The sequence below is a fragment of the Dermochelys coriacea genome, chromosome 12, assembly GCF_009764565.3.
Source record: "Dermochelys coriacea isolate rDerCor1 chromosome 12, rDerCor1.pri.v4, whole genome shotgun sequence".
NCBI classification, from domain to species: domain Eukaryota; kingdom Metazoa; phylum Chordata; order Testudines; family Dermochelyidae; genus Dermochelys; species Dermochelys coriacea.
The window spans coordinates 4,713,299-4,726,004 of NC_050079.1; the positions used below are offsets into that span (position 1 = coordinate 4,713,299).

General features: G+C 57.9%; 1 protein-coding gene across 1 annotated transcript; it reads left to right on the forward strand.

Annotated features, from left to right (window-relative positions):
* Positions 1–1,036: 1,036 nt before the first annotated feature.
* TPPP3 (tubulin polymerization promoting protein family member 3) lies at positions 1,037–12,062 on the forward strand. The gene is made up of 4 exons (XM_038368712.2): positions 1,037–1,592; positions 6,021–6,214; positions 8,807–8,960; positions 10,651–12,062. The coding sequence occupies exons 2-4, from the start codon at positions 6,027–6,029 to the stop codon at positions 10,837–10,839; spliced, it is 531 nt and encodes a 176-aa protein (XP_038224640.1). The 5' UTR covers positions 1,037–1,592; positions 6,021–6,026; the 3' UTR covers positions 10,840–12,062.
* The last annotated feature ends 644 nt before the right edge of the window (positions 12,063–12,706 follow it).

A 12,706-nucleotide genomic window follows, 5' to 3' on the forward strand; every position in this document is an offset into this window, starting at 1 on the left:
GTTCCCAGCTTCAGGATGCACTAACACCCAAACATGGCATGTCCCCAGCCCCCTTGGCAACCTGACATACCGTGTTCCCAGCCTCTGGGCATGCCCTCCACTTTCCCCAGCTCCCCGTTACCAATATGCATTGCACATACAGACGTTCTGTCACCCAGCACATCTGTGTACCAACCCCCATGTACCCCTGTTCCCTTGCACTCAAAGGTAGCATGTACCCAGCTCCTGCCCCCATATGAATAGCTGCTCTGTACTTGGCCCCATACACACTTTGTCTCGAGCCCCTGGGCACCCCAGGGCCGCACACACTGTACACTCCTGGGGTGCAGATATGCTTTGTGTCCCATCCTTACGGCCTGCGCTGGGCCTTTTGCACTGGCAGTGCCGTTCTGTTGTGATCAGTGAGCTGTAGAATGGCCCCATGGGGCTCCAGGGCTGCCCCAGCCGATGTGCTCCATTTCCAGGTTTTGTCTGTCTGCCAGTCCTGCCGGGTGCTCCTGGAGGGGAGAGTTGTGCTGGCCTTGCTCCTCCTCATGCATTAGCCCCAGTAACAAGGGCTCTGCACGGGGAACCTATTTAATAATCCCATTGTGCCGATGCCTGGACGAGACTATACTAGACTCCCTGTGCTGCCCCTATAGCAGGGGTGGCCAAACTTACTGACCCTCCAAGCCGCACGCGACAATCTTTAGAAGTTCGAGAGCCAGGGAATGCCTGCTGGGGCTTGGGGCTTCAGCCCTGCCTGCCCTGGGACTAGGGCTTCTGCCCTCCAGGACTGGTGGGGGGTGTCTTGGGGCTTTAAATGGTGCCCTCCCCACTCTCAGCAGGCACCAGTCATCTCTGGCAGAAGCCCCTAGCCCCACCAACTCGCCCAGGGCAGAAGCCCTCCCTGAACCTTCCCCGTGCCCAGTCTGGGAGGCAGAGAATGGAAGGGAGGGATGTGGGGAGCGCCGCGAGCCACCCTTTAACTGTAAAAGAGCCACATGCAGCTTACAAGCTGCAGTCTGGCCATCCCGGCCCTCCAGGGATAACCCTTCTGCGAGGGTACCAGCTGCCTAGCTCATCTGACAGGAGCAGCCTGCAGGGCTGCTCCCACACCCCCCCTTCCAGGCAGAGCTGCACATGCACTTGGGTTCTGATCCAGCAATGCTGCTAACGAAGGAGGCGCCTGTCCCTGACACCTGGCCCCTGCCTTCCCTTCCACCATCCCTCAGCGGTAACAGAGCCGAGTGAGAGGATCTGCAACCTGTCTCCTTCCCAGCAGCGGCGACACACAAATGGACCACTGGGCTCTGCTCCAGCAGGCTGGATGGAGGCATGAAATGGCAGAGGACCCTTTCCTGCCCCAGCCGGAGGCGCTTTGGCACTGCAGGCGGGAGGAGCGGAGCTCTTTGCAGTGACCTTGGTCACCCTCCTGCATTAGAACAGGACTGTTACGCGCCCTGGCTGTTTAGCAGGCTGTCTCTATGGCTACCGGAATAAACAGCAGATAATAGCGCAGCAGCCTCCAAGCAGCACTGCAGTCTGGAGACCAGGAGGGAGCAGGGCTTCTCCGGGTAGCCTGCCACAGCTCAGCAGAGGCACTTCAGGCGGTAAGTCAGCAAAGCAGCAACCTGATGGGCTGCTTCTGCAGGAGGAGAAGGGGTGTGTGTGTGTGGGCTGGCTGGCAACATGGGGGGGGCTTGCTTGGTGCACTGGCTGCTTGGATTGAAGTCACTGAATGGTGGCGAATTCCCCCATCTGGGGGCGCAGAGCAGGGAAGTGAGCTGGCCTGCACGCCCGGGGGACTATGCCTGTGGGAAAGCCCTGGGCTGACATGCAGGGATGGAGGGAGCAGGGCTGGAGCTCATCTGCAGTGGTCTGCGTGTGCTGCTTCCAGGGACTTAGCTCAGAAGCCAGTTCCCTTGGGTGAAAAGGAGGGACACGCCCTGCAGAGCGGGCTGGCTGGCTGCTCCCACAGAACAGCTTTGGAGATGGGGTGCTCCCCCATCGGCACCTCCCGCAGCATCGGGGCTGCCTTCAGTGCACCACATGGAGCAAACCATGGCACCCCACGTGGGACCAGAAAAAGGAAATGCCCACGGCAGGCACACTACAGCACACCCCTCCCCCACACATCACCCCCGGCCACACCCATATCCTGCATACACCTTCACATTCCCCTCAGCCCTTGCACACGTTCCCCCCCAACACTGCACTTGTGTGCACCCCTCCATGCACTCACCCCTGCACACGCACTGACGTCACGGCCCACACGTGTGCCCTGTGCAAACCGCAGCAGTGATGCTTAGCGCTTTTCATCTCCAGGTCCCAAAGCACTTTACAAAAGAAGGGACGTACCCAAACTCCATTTCACAGCTGGGGAAACTGAGACCAGAGATGAGCCAGGATCACCCAGCAGGACAATGACAGAGCCAGGAACAGGACCCAAGTCTCCTAGCTCCCAGTACTACACCCGATCCACTAGCAGGCCTCCCACATGCAAACATGAGCGCAGGCCCTAAGACCTGCCCCGGGGCGCGGTGGCCTGTGTTACTCTGGGGCCTGTCGTCTCCCACCCCCTCATGCCTCTGTGAATTCACTGAGCGCTCCCTGGAGCGGGCGTGACCCTGCATGGTGCCTCTCTCAGGGCGGGGCTCTGTGTCCCACTCTGCTCAGTATTGTCACACAGTGTCTGCAGTGCTCAGGGAGACAGAAATAACTCGCAGGTTTGTGTCCTGCTGGCAGCTTCCTCCTCTTACCACCTTCCCCTCCAAGCAATCCCTATGCCCCCTGTGAGTCCACAGACCCACGGCTGCATATGTGCTCACAGCCTGGAAAGGGGGACAGTCAGATTAGTTGTAGACACTACTGACCCAAGCGCTGGTGTGACTGGCCTAGGGAGCAAGGACCTCTCCACCAACAGCAGATACAGCCTGGCAGCAGCAGGACTCCCCTCACCCCCTGCCACCCCTCCGACCCCTCGCTCCCACACTGTCCTGCCCCTGGAGGGACTCCTCCTGGCAGGGGTGTTGGCATGGGCAGTCTCTGGGGCCCTGTCGGTCCTGGCTAGCTCAGGGCTAATTGTGATAGTGAAAGAGAAGGCAGAGCCAGAAGGGGTGGCTTAGTGGTATATCAGGTGTGAAATAGCAGGTTATGATCCCTGGTGAAACAGGGCCCAATCCTGGCCCAGAAGACCAGCTCTTCCTAGGTGCTGTGTGCAGCTTCCCGGCTGGTCTGCTCAGCACAGACGATAGTGCCCATGGTGCTGTGCAGGAGACCCGGGGGTTGGAATAGCTGCCCTGTCCCCGTCCCTGCTGTGAACAGTGTGCTGCAGGCTGGTGAGTGGGCCCCCCGGCTTGCAGGAAGCCGCACTGCAGTGGGGCTAGGTGGGGAGAATGTGTCCATTAGCGAAACTGTGGCCATCAACTTGGTTCAGCAAGACCAAAGTTGCCTGAGCCAAGGAGAGGAGCTTGTTTGTTAGGCCCGCTTCCTGGGAGAGAGAGACTCGGTGCCAAGAGCTTTCTCTGGTCCCAGCCGCCGTGGGAACCCGGCTCCCTTTGGCTGCGACATGCTGCTTTGCTGGCAGGTTACGCACATGCTGATTAATGGCCTGCAGCTGTTTCTGCTGCAGCAGGCCCTAGTGGATTCCCTTTGGGAAGGCTAGACGCTATGAACTCCTTCTCTGTATCCTGGCAGGAGTGCCCCAGATCCACCAGGCACCTGAAAATACACAAGATGGGGAATACCACAACTCCTGAGTGTGGCCACAAGGCCCTGCCCCGAATCTTGGGCACGGCTGCCGGCATGTCAGTGTGTCTCTGTATGCGTGTGTGCCCGTGTGTGTACATGCATGTGTGTGTATGTATATGTGTGTGTCTCTATGAGGCTGTGAGTGTCTTTATGTGCCAGCCTAGGCTTTTTTCCCTGCAATTCCCCCATTGCCAGCCTCAGGGCAGCTGTCCTGATGGACGCCTTGGTGCTGCCAGGCTGCCTGGGGGGTTAGAAGACATGATGCCGCCTGGAGCCCTGGTTCTAGCAGCATTGTAAGGGAATCAAAGCCCATGTGGCTGTCTGGACTGCTATGCAGTGCAATTGTAGCTGTACCGGTCCCCAGATATTTGAGAGACAAGGTGTGTGATGTAGTATCTTTAATAGCTGTGACGCTGGGAGTACCTTTCCCAGACCTGAAGACAAGCTTGGTGTGGCTCCCAAGCTTGTTCCCTCAACAACAGAAGTTGGCCCAATAACAGCTATGACCTCACCCACCCTGTCGCTCTGGCTCTGTCTGGACTGAGTGCACACGCTAATAGTCCAGCCACACCATGCCTCCTGCAGCAACAGCTCCAAGCAGCACAGCCCTCCCTAGCAACGGTCGCCAGGCAGCACAAACTCTGGCCACGCCAGCAGACAAGCCCACACGCCTGTTTTTGTTTAATGTCAGACTGTAACTAGGGCCCGGGGCTAGGCAATCCCCCCAGCCCAGCCCAGCCCAGCCCAGCCCAGGCTGGGTGACTCTGCCCTGTGGCTGGGTGTGTCCAGGGACCTGGAAGAGAGCAGGCGTGGGGGTGGCATGGAGCTGGGAGCTTGCTGGGTTAAGGCATTTCAAAACTGACCAGTGCCACTGGCTCCCCAGCTGGTGACAGCTTGAAGGGTCCCGAGGTTCAGAAGGTGCTGACCCCTCATGTGTAAACCAGGCCCCTGTACGGTGTCCCAGGCTGGTCCCCCAGAACCCCTAGTCCCTGGTGAAAGGCTTGGCCCTGGCGCTCAATGACAGACCTGCAGGCGCTGAAGTACTTTGCCCGGCTGTGGCCATTTTGATGCACTGAGGTCCCCCAGTGCCCCTTTCACACAGGATGAAGCACTTGCTCTGTTCCCACTCACCTGCACACTGCCTCTGTTCCCTGTGCGGTGACAGCTGGATTCCCAGCACAGAGGGCATGCAAAAGGCAGAGCTGAGCTGCTCTGCCAAAGACAATCACCCTGGTGCGAGTGCATGACAAGAGCCCGGCCCCACCCAGTGCCAGCCATAAGGAGGTGACAGGATGACATCAAGATGCTGACCCGTGCTTTGCTAATGCATGGAGCCAGCGGCATTTAGAAGGTGGGACGGGCCTGTGAGAATCAGAGTGGCCAGGGAGTTTGAGGTGGCTGGCCACAGGCTGTGTGAAAAGCGAAGGGGAGTGGCCTGATGTTAACTGCTAAGTGGCGGATGGCCATTGTGGAGTGCCGGCTGGTTGTTCCTCCCCTGCTCATGGCACTGAGGTGCTGGCTTCCAAGATGCTGATCAGGCAAAACATGTCTCTTTAGCGCGACCGGTTTAGTTGTAAAAAAGTCTATTGGTGACAGCTTTCCAAGGGGATTAATAGACGTAGGAGTCAGGCATGGAGGCGCCTGTGCCAAAGGGAGAGTATAACCTGATATTGAGCAGAAACGCTGATCAGCCAGTGCAGCGCTGGCTGAAGGAGGAGGAAAAGAGGCAGTGTTGCATCCAATGAAGTGAGCTGTAGCTGTACCTCACGAAAGCTTATGCTCAAATAAATTTGTTAGTCTCTAAGGTGCCACAAGTCCTCCTGTTCTTTTTGCGGATACAGACTAACACGGCTGCTACTCTGAAACCTGTGTTACATCAGTTTCAATACGCTGGGCCAATACTCCCAGTCCAGTGCTGCCAATGCCCGTCTGTCCTGACCCACAGTGCCAGCCTTGGGGCCCATACACAGCTCCGTCAATGATCCCCAGTCCCGACCCACAGCCCCTCTGCTATTCTAGCTCTGGGACCCATATGCACAGAGCTCTACAAGCCCCACAAGCCTGACCTTCAGCTCCCTCTGCTATCCTAGTCCTCGGCTGCCCACTTTCACGTCTGCCGGTGTGGCTTTGTTGTGATGGGGCCAGGCTTTTGTGGGAGGCAGCAGTAAAATGGGTGTTGCGGGGTGCAGGGGTGCACAGATGGTACGCACAGATGGTACACACAGTATCTGGTGTGATTGCTAGAGTTTGCGTAGTAACTGGATCCATTTCTCTTCTGATTACCAAAGGTCAGCATGGCTGGAAGCACTGACGTGGCAGCTCTGGAAGAGAGCTTCCGGAAGTTTGCAATCTATGGAGACACCAAAGCTACAGGGCAAGAAATGACTGGGAAAAACTGGGCCAAACTGTGCAAGGAGTGTAAAGTAATGGATGGCAAAGGGGTCACCAGCACGGACGTGGACATCGTCTTCTCCAAAGTGAAGTAAGTGGCTCCATTGCGTCCCTTCCCTAGAGCCTGCTCTACATCAGTGGCGCGGCTCTTGGAGCTTCGCAGGGCCAGCATTCCCAGGCCACTCAGTTCTGTGTGCTGCCCGCTGGGTCACCCATGGGCACACTCCCAGGTCATTCATTTCAGCCCCCTCCAGCCCTGTCAGACTCTGTGTGGAGCTTAGAGGAGCCTGGCATCCAGGACAGAGTTTCTTGTCTACCAGATACTGGCCTCCAGACAACCCTCCCCACATCTTATTCACTGATACTTGCAGCACATTGTTACATGGCTGCTTAGCTTTCATACATATAGATACACACACGTTTTTAGCCCTCATTGTTGAAAAGAACCTTGCCTATGTGACCTGAGTGTAACGGATGCAATGACACTTGCCTGAATCTCACACATGCCTGAAACAATGGCTCTGAGAGGGGTAAATGGTCCCATTTAACCCTGTAACCTAAACTGGCTATTTCAATATACACGTGAATGATTGCATTGCTGATCATTTGAGCAGAACCAGTCAGCTCGCAGGCTTATCCCACACACCCAACCTGCCCCTCGCACCTTCCCAGAGCCAAAAGTTCCATCTTTGCCCTGACAAGGTCGGTGGGGCAGTTTCTCACTCCCCATTAAGCAATCTATGGCATCCTGATACCTGGAAGTTTGGGGCAACAAGTTGAGACTATAAAGAAGGTGGGGGCTGCTGGATTAGGCATTGGCAAGTCAGATTGTGTAGGAGCCTCGATTTGAATGGTATCTGAGGCTGCTGCAGAACACCCGGAATCCGCTGTAGAGTCTGCCAAACCCACAGCAGCGTTTGGGAGCGGCTGTCTACAGAGTGTGTGAGGCCTTCGATACAGGTTACTATGTAAAGATGATCCAGAGAAGCCCTGGGCTAGATCCGCAAAGGGGAATTAGCACTGTGATGCCCGAGGAGGCACCCTGCCAGCTAGTGAAATCCACAGCCCTGAGTTAGGTGCGCAGGAATGGGGAGAGTTAGGGCTTTTCTACATTTAAAATGCTCCAGCAGAACAGCTATGCCGCTATACCTGCACTGCTGTAGAGCTTCAGTGTAGACACTACCTGTGCAGATGGGAGGGATTCTCCCGTCATTACATCCCATGGGAGATTCCCTCCCATCTGCACAGGTAGTGTCTACGCTGAAGAATTCTTCTGTCAACCTAGTGCTGTCTCAAAGAGACTAGGCTGGCTTCACTATGCCATTCAGGGGTGTGGATTGTCACACCCCTGTGCCACGTAGTCGTGCTGACTTAATTGTCTAGTGTAGACAAGGCCTTAGGTGCTTAAAGATGGGATCCACAAAAACCCATATGCTCAGTAGGAAGCTGCCTAAGCTAGACAGCAAGGGTAGGAATTCCGGTAATTAGGAGCCTAACTGTGGGCTGCTCAGGATTCACAGCCATGAACCTTCTCCTGAAGTTAAGCATCTAAACCTGGTTACTCCTTTCTTGCAAACCAAGCCAGTGCCCCTCCTATAACCAGTAGTCCAGAGGCTGGAGCACTCACCTGGGCTGTGGGACACCGACTTCAAAACCCCTCTCTGCCTGCCGTGGTCCAAAGCTCCTGTGCCTCCCTGGGGAGTGCCCTAGCCCCTGAGGTCTGGGGTGCGCTAGAACCAGGCTCCTGCTGGACCTTGTACCACTTTATGTAAAATACTTAAACAGTCACTTGACTTCAGCTTGAGTCTGTGCCCTCCCAGCTGCGGGCCCTAACCTCCAGGCTACAGCGCCATTCTCATAGCCTCCAGACCCCTGCAGGCCCCCATGAAATCTTACATGATGAGTAAGTCCCTCTCTGCCCTCCCTCCCAGCTGTCTCGCCGTTCACTGGGAACAGGATTCTGCCCATCTCATCACAAAGGAGTTTTTCAGTCTTATAAAGTACTTAACCCTAAATGTTACCAGGTTGCATCGCTGCTGGCTCAGTGGCACAAGGGTTGGGGATGGGTAGATGGAACAGGGATGTTTGCCCGTGGTCATCTGCCTGGAAACAAGAGCTTGTCCAGTGACATGGCCCTTGTCAGCAAAGGGGTCAATGCCTGCCAGAGCCCGGCTCCTGCAGGCGCATCTTGGACTGCAGTGCCTCACAACTAGCCTTTCCTCATCCACATTGACCCAGGGCTGGATGAGGTCGCACTCTGAGGACAAGGCCTTGACCCTAAGGATTAAAGGTCAATGAGCAAGAACTTCCCGTATCAGCTGGTGTGTCAGTTCTTGTGTCTCCTGCAGTCTCAGCCAGAGCTAAGACTCTTCTCTTCTGTCCTAAACTGTTCTGTAGAACAGCTGCCAGGTTCTGCTCAGCTGTGGCTGCATTTCTGGAGGAGAGATCCCTGTGTATCTAAAGCAATTTACATGTCAACTATTTCAGTAACTGGTGCATCAGAGTTTCCTCTTTTCCCTCAAAGACCACCTGTCTGGGTATCAGGGCTTGTCACCTGGCTCTCCCTGCCACAGCTGGGAATAGAAGTGCTGTTTGCAAATGCAGCCCTGTGTCTGTCTTGCAGCAGCTACCATTCTAGTGAAGTGTTTGCACTAGGTCACTCCCCAGCCCTTGTGTTTTGCAGAGGGAAGACAGCCAGAGTCATTAGTTACGAGGAATTCAAAAAGGCCCTAGAGGAGCTGGCCCCAAAGAGGTTTAAGGGCAAGAGCAAGGAGGAAGCATTCGAATCTATCTGCCAGCTGGTGGCAGGGAAGGAACCGACCAACGTAGGCGTCACTGTGAGTGATTGCTCTTCTCGGACGTGTAGAGCAAGAGTGTGGGCTCTGTCTGGGGACATGCAGATGCTGCTCTGGGCCACGGGGAGTCCCACAAATATCACATAGCAAAGCAGCGTGTCCTGGAAGAGGCAGGGATCTGGGAGGGCTGTGACAACTTAAGGGAGAGAATACGGGGCAGGGCCCTGAGCAGTGGGGACAGCAGGGGGTCCGGAGAGTGCATGGGGAATGGAGGTGTCTGGAACAATGAGGGACAGGGCGGTGGAGTGAGCCAGCGTGACGGTCTATGGGGAATGGACAGGGCAGGGCCTGGGAAGGGCACATAGGGAATGGAGGGACCTGGAAGGGCACGTGGGGCATGGACGGGCCTGGGAAGGGCACGTGGGGCATGGAGGGGCCTGGGAAGGGCACGTGGGGCATGGAGGAGCCCGGGACAGGCACATGAGAGCCGGAGGGGCCTGGGAAGGGCACATGGGGGCTGGAGGGGCCTGGGAGTGGTATGTGGGGGATAGAAGAGCCTGGGAAGGGCGTGTGGGGGCTGGAGGGGCCTGGGAAGGGCATGTGGGGCACAGAGGGGCCTGGGATGGGCACGTGGGGGATGGAGGGACCTGGGAAGGGCACTTGGGTGCTGGAGGGGCCTGGGAAGGGTACATGGGGGCCAGAGGAGATGGGAAGGGCACGTGGGGGCTGGAGGGGCCTGGGACGGGCACGTGGGGGTTCAAGAGGCCTGGGAAGGGTACATGGGGGCCAGAGAGGCTGGGAGGGGCACGTGGGGGATGGAGCGGCCTGGGAAGGGCACGTGGGGGCTGGGAGGGGCATGTGGGGGATGGAGGAGCCTGGGATGGGCACGTGGGGGCCGGAGGGGCTGGGACGGGCATGTGGGGCATGGAGGGGCCTGGGAGGAGCACGTGGGGCATGAAGGAGCCTGGGATGGGCACATGGGGGATGGAAGAGCCTGGGAAGGGTGCGTGGGGGCCGGAGGGGCTTGGGAAGGGCATGTGGGGAACGGAGGGGCCTGGGACGGGCACGTGGGGGCTGGAGGGGCCTGGGAAGGGCACGTGGGAGCTGGAGGGGCCTGGGACGGGCACGTGGGGGATGGAGGGACCTGGGAAGGGCACGTGGGGGCTGGAGGGGCCTAGGAGGGGTACATGGGGGATAGAGGGGCCTGGGAAGGGTACGTGGAGGCCAGAGGAGCCTGGGAGGGGCACATGGGTGCCGGAGGGGTCTGGGAAGGGCAAGTGGGGCACGGAGGGGCCTGGGACGGGCATGTGGGGGATGGAAGAGCCTGGGAAGGGCGCATGGGGGCCGGAGGGGCCTGGGAAGGGCACGGGGGGCACAGAGGGGCCTGGAAAGGGTACGTGGGGGCCGGAGGAGCTGGGAAGGGCACGTGGGGGCTAGAGGGGCCTGGGATGGGCACGTGGGGGTTCGAGAGGCCTGGGAAAGGTACATGGGGGCCGGAGAGGCTGGGAGGGGCACGTGGGGGTGGAGCGGCCTGGGAAGGGCATGTGGGGGCTGGGAGGGGCATGTGGGGGATGGTGGAGCCATGGATGGGCACGTGGGGGCCGGAGGGGCTGGGACGAGCACGTGGGGCACGGAGGGGCCTGGGAGGGGCACGTGGGGGTCTGAGGGGCCTGGCAAGGGCTATAATTACTTCTTTGTGTTTGACTCCCCTGACCCATTTTCTTGCTGACAGAAAGCTGCGACGGGCGGGGCGGTGGACAGGCTGACGGACACTACCAAGTACACGGGCTCGCACAAGGAGCGCTTCGATGAGAGTGGCAAGGGCAAAGGGAAGAGTGGGCGGGAGAACATCGTAGACACCAGCGGTTATGTGGGGGCCTACAAGAATGCAGGCACCTACGATGCAAAAGTGAAGAAATAGGGACACCTGGAAGTGCCACTGACCTGTCCAGGTCCAGGCACCCCACAGCCTCTGGGCCTTCAATCACATCAGCCTTGGGAACTGGCCTTAATGGCACAGGCCTCCTGAGAACTGTGCCGGGCCTAGCTCCTCGCCATGGAGCCAACGCTGATAGGCCTCTTGTCACCAAGAGCTGATGTGATTAGAAACCGCCCTGGCCTTGCACTTTGCTCCCAATGTTACATCAACTCCAGATGTATTGTGAGCCGTGTCCCTCCTGCTGGCACTAATGAGACCTCTTCCCCTGTGCGACCCAGGGCACCATGCCCCTCCTCCTGGCACTAATGAGACCTCCTCCCCTGTGCGCCCCCAGGGCGCCATGCCCCTCTTGCTGCCACTAACGAGACCTCCTCCTCTGTACGCCCTCAGGGCGCCATGCCCCTACTGCTAGCACTAAAGAGACCTCCTCCCCTGTGCGCCCCCAGGGCACCATGCCCCTCCTGCTACCTTCTCCCCTGAACACTCCTAGGCCCTTCTGCTAGCGCTAAGAGGCTTTCTCCTCCGTGCCCCTCACAAGGCCGCTACATTCCTCCCACTTGCTACAATGAGGTCTTCCCTTACTCATGCCACCGGGTGCCTGCCTGTATCTCTTCCACGAGTGAGGTCTTCTACTCGCTACAGATGCCAATTTCCCTCCTGCTAGTGACAGATGGGCCTGTTCCAACCCTATGTCCCTTCAGCTAAGGCCAGGTCTACACTAGGCTCGTAAAACTATGTCGCTCAGGGGTGTAAAAAATCCACCCCTCACCCACAGCAATGCAGTGACACCGACCTAACCCCCAGCACAGACAGCATGGTCAACGGAAGAGCGTCTCCCATCTGCAGAGCGACTGCCCCTCAGGGCGGTGGAGTCCCTACGCTGATGGGAGAAGCCCTACAGCAGAACAGCTGTACCGGTGCAACTTTTAAATGTAGACCTGCCCTACGATTAACGACACCTCCTCCCCTCTGGGCACATCAGTCGCCAGCGTTACCACAGCCCCTTCTCCTCAGGGCACTTCACTCGTCAGCATTAATATGATCCTGCATGCGCCTTCCCTGGAGAACTGGCCTGCATTGTGTTTAACCACCCCCCTCGGTCTCCTCAGGCCCCGTCCTCAGACGCCTGCCTTCTTGGTGGAGTCACAGCCAAAGGCCCCCTGCTCTGTAACCTGGCTCTGCAATAAACCTCCCCCCGTTTTGTACTCGTGCCCCGTGTGTTTTTTCAGAGGGGACCAATGCAGGCAATTCAGGGCTGAGACAAAGGAGGCTGGTTTTGACCCAGGATCAGCTCAAACAGGCCAGTCAGTCGACTTGGCTCTGAGTCAGACTCTAGGCAGGGAGTGGTGTGGGCTTGGCCCTGGTCACCTCATGACTTTGGTAAACTCCTGGCCACCCATGTGCCCCGATGTTGCCAGAGCAACCAGAGAGACACACAAACATTCAGGCACCTGGCTCCAGCTGCTGCAGTGTTTGCAACCAAACACATGAGCTCCTGGTAACACTCACTGGGAACTGGGTCTTAATTGGAACCATCACATCCCATGGACGTGGCCCAGCATCTGTCCCCCCGACCCACCACCTTGCTGTGTGTCAGCCAGGGCTCTAAAGCCTCTAACACACAGGCTTAAGGCCCAGATCCTCAAAGGCCCCTAAGTCCCAGGTGCCTAGATACCAGGGGCTAGGGCTCTGGCCTCACACCCACTAACACCCTCACACCCACTAAGAGCTGGAATTGCTTCCCCTGACTGATGGGTCTCTCTCTTCTGAAGTCAGAGGTTAGAGGAATCCCAGAGCCACCAGGCCAGAGAGGACACCAGAGAGGGCCAGAATACTGAGGTCAACAGAG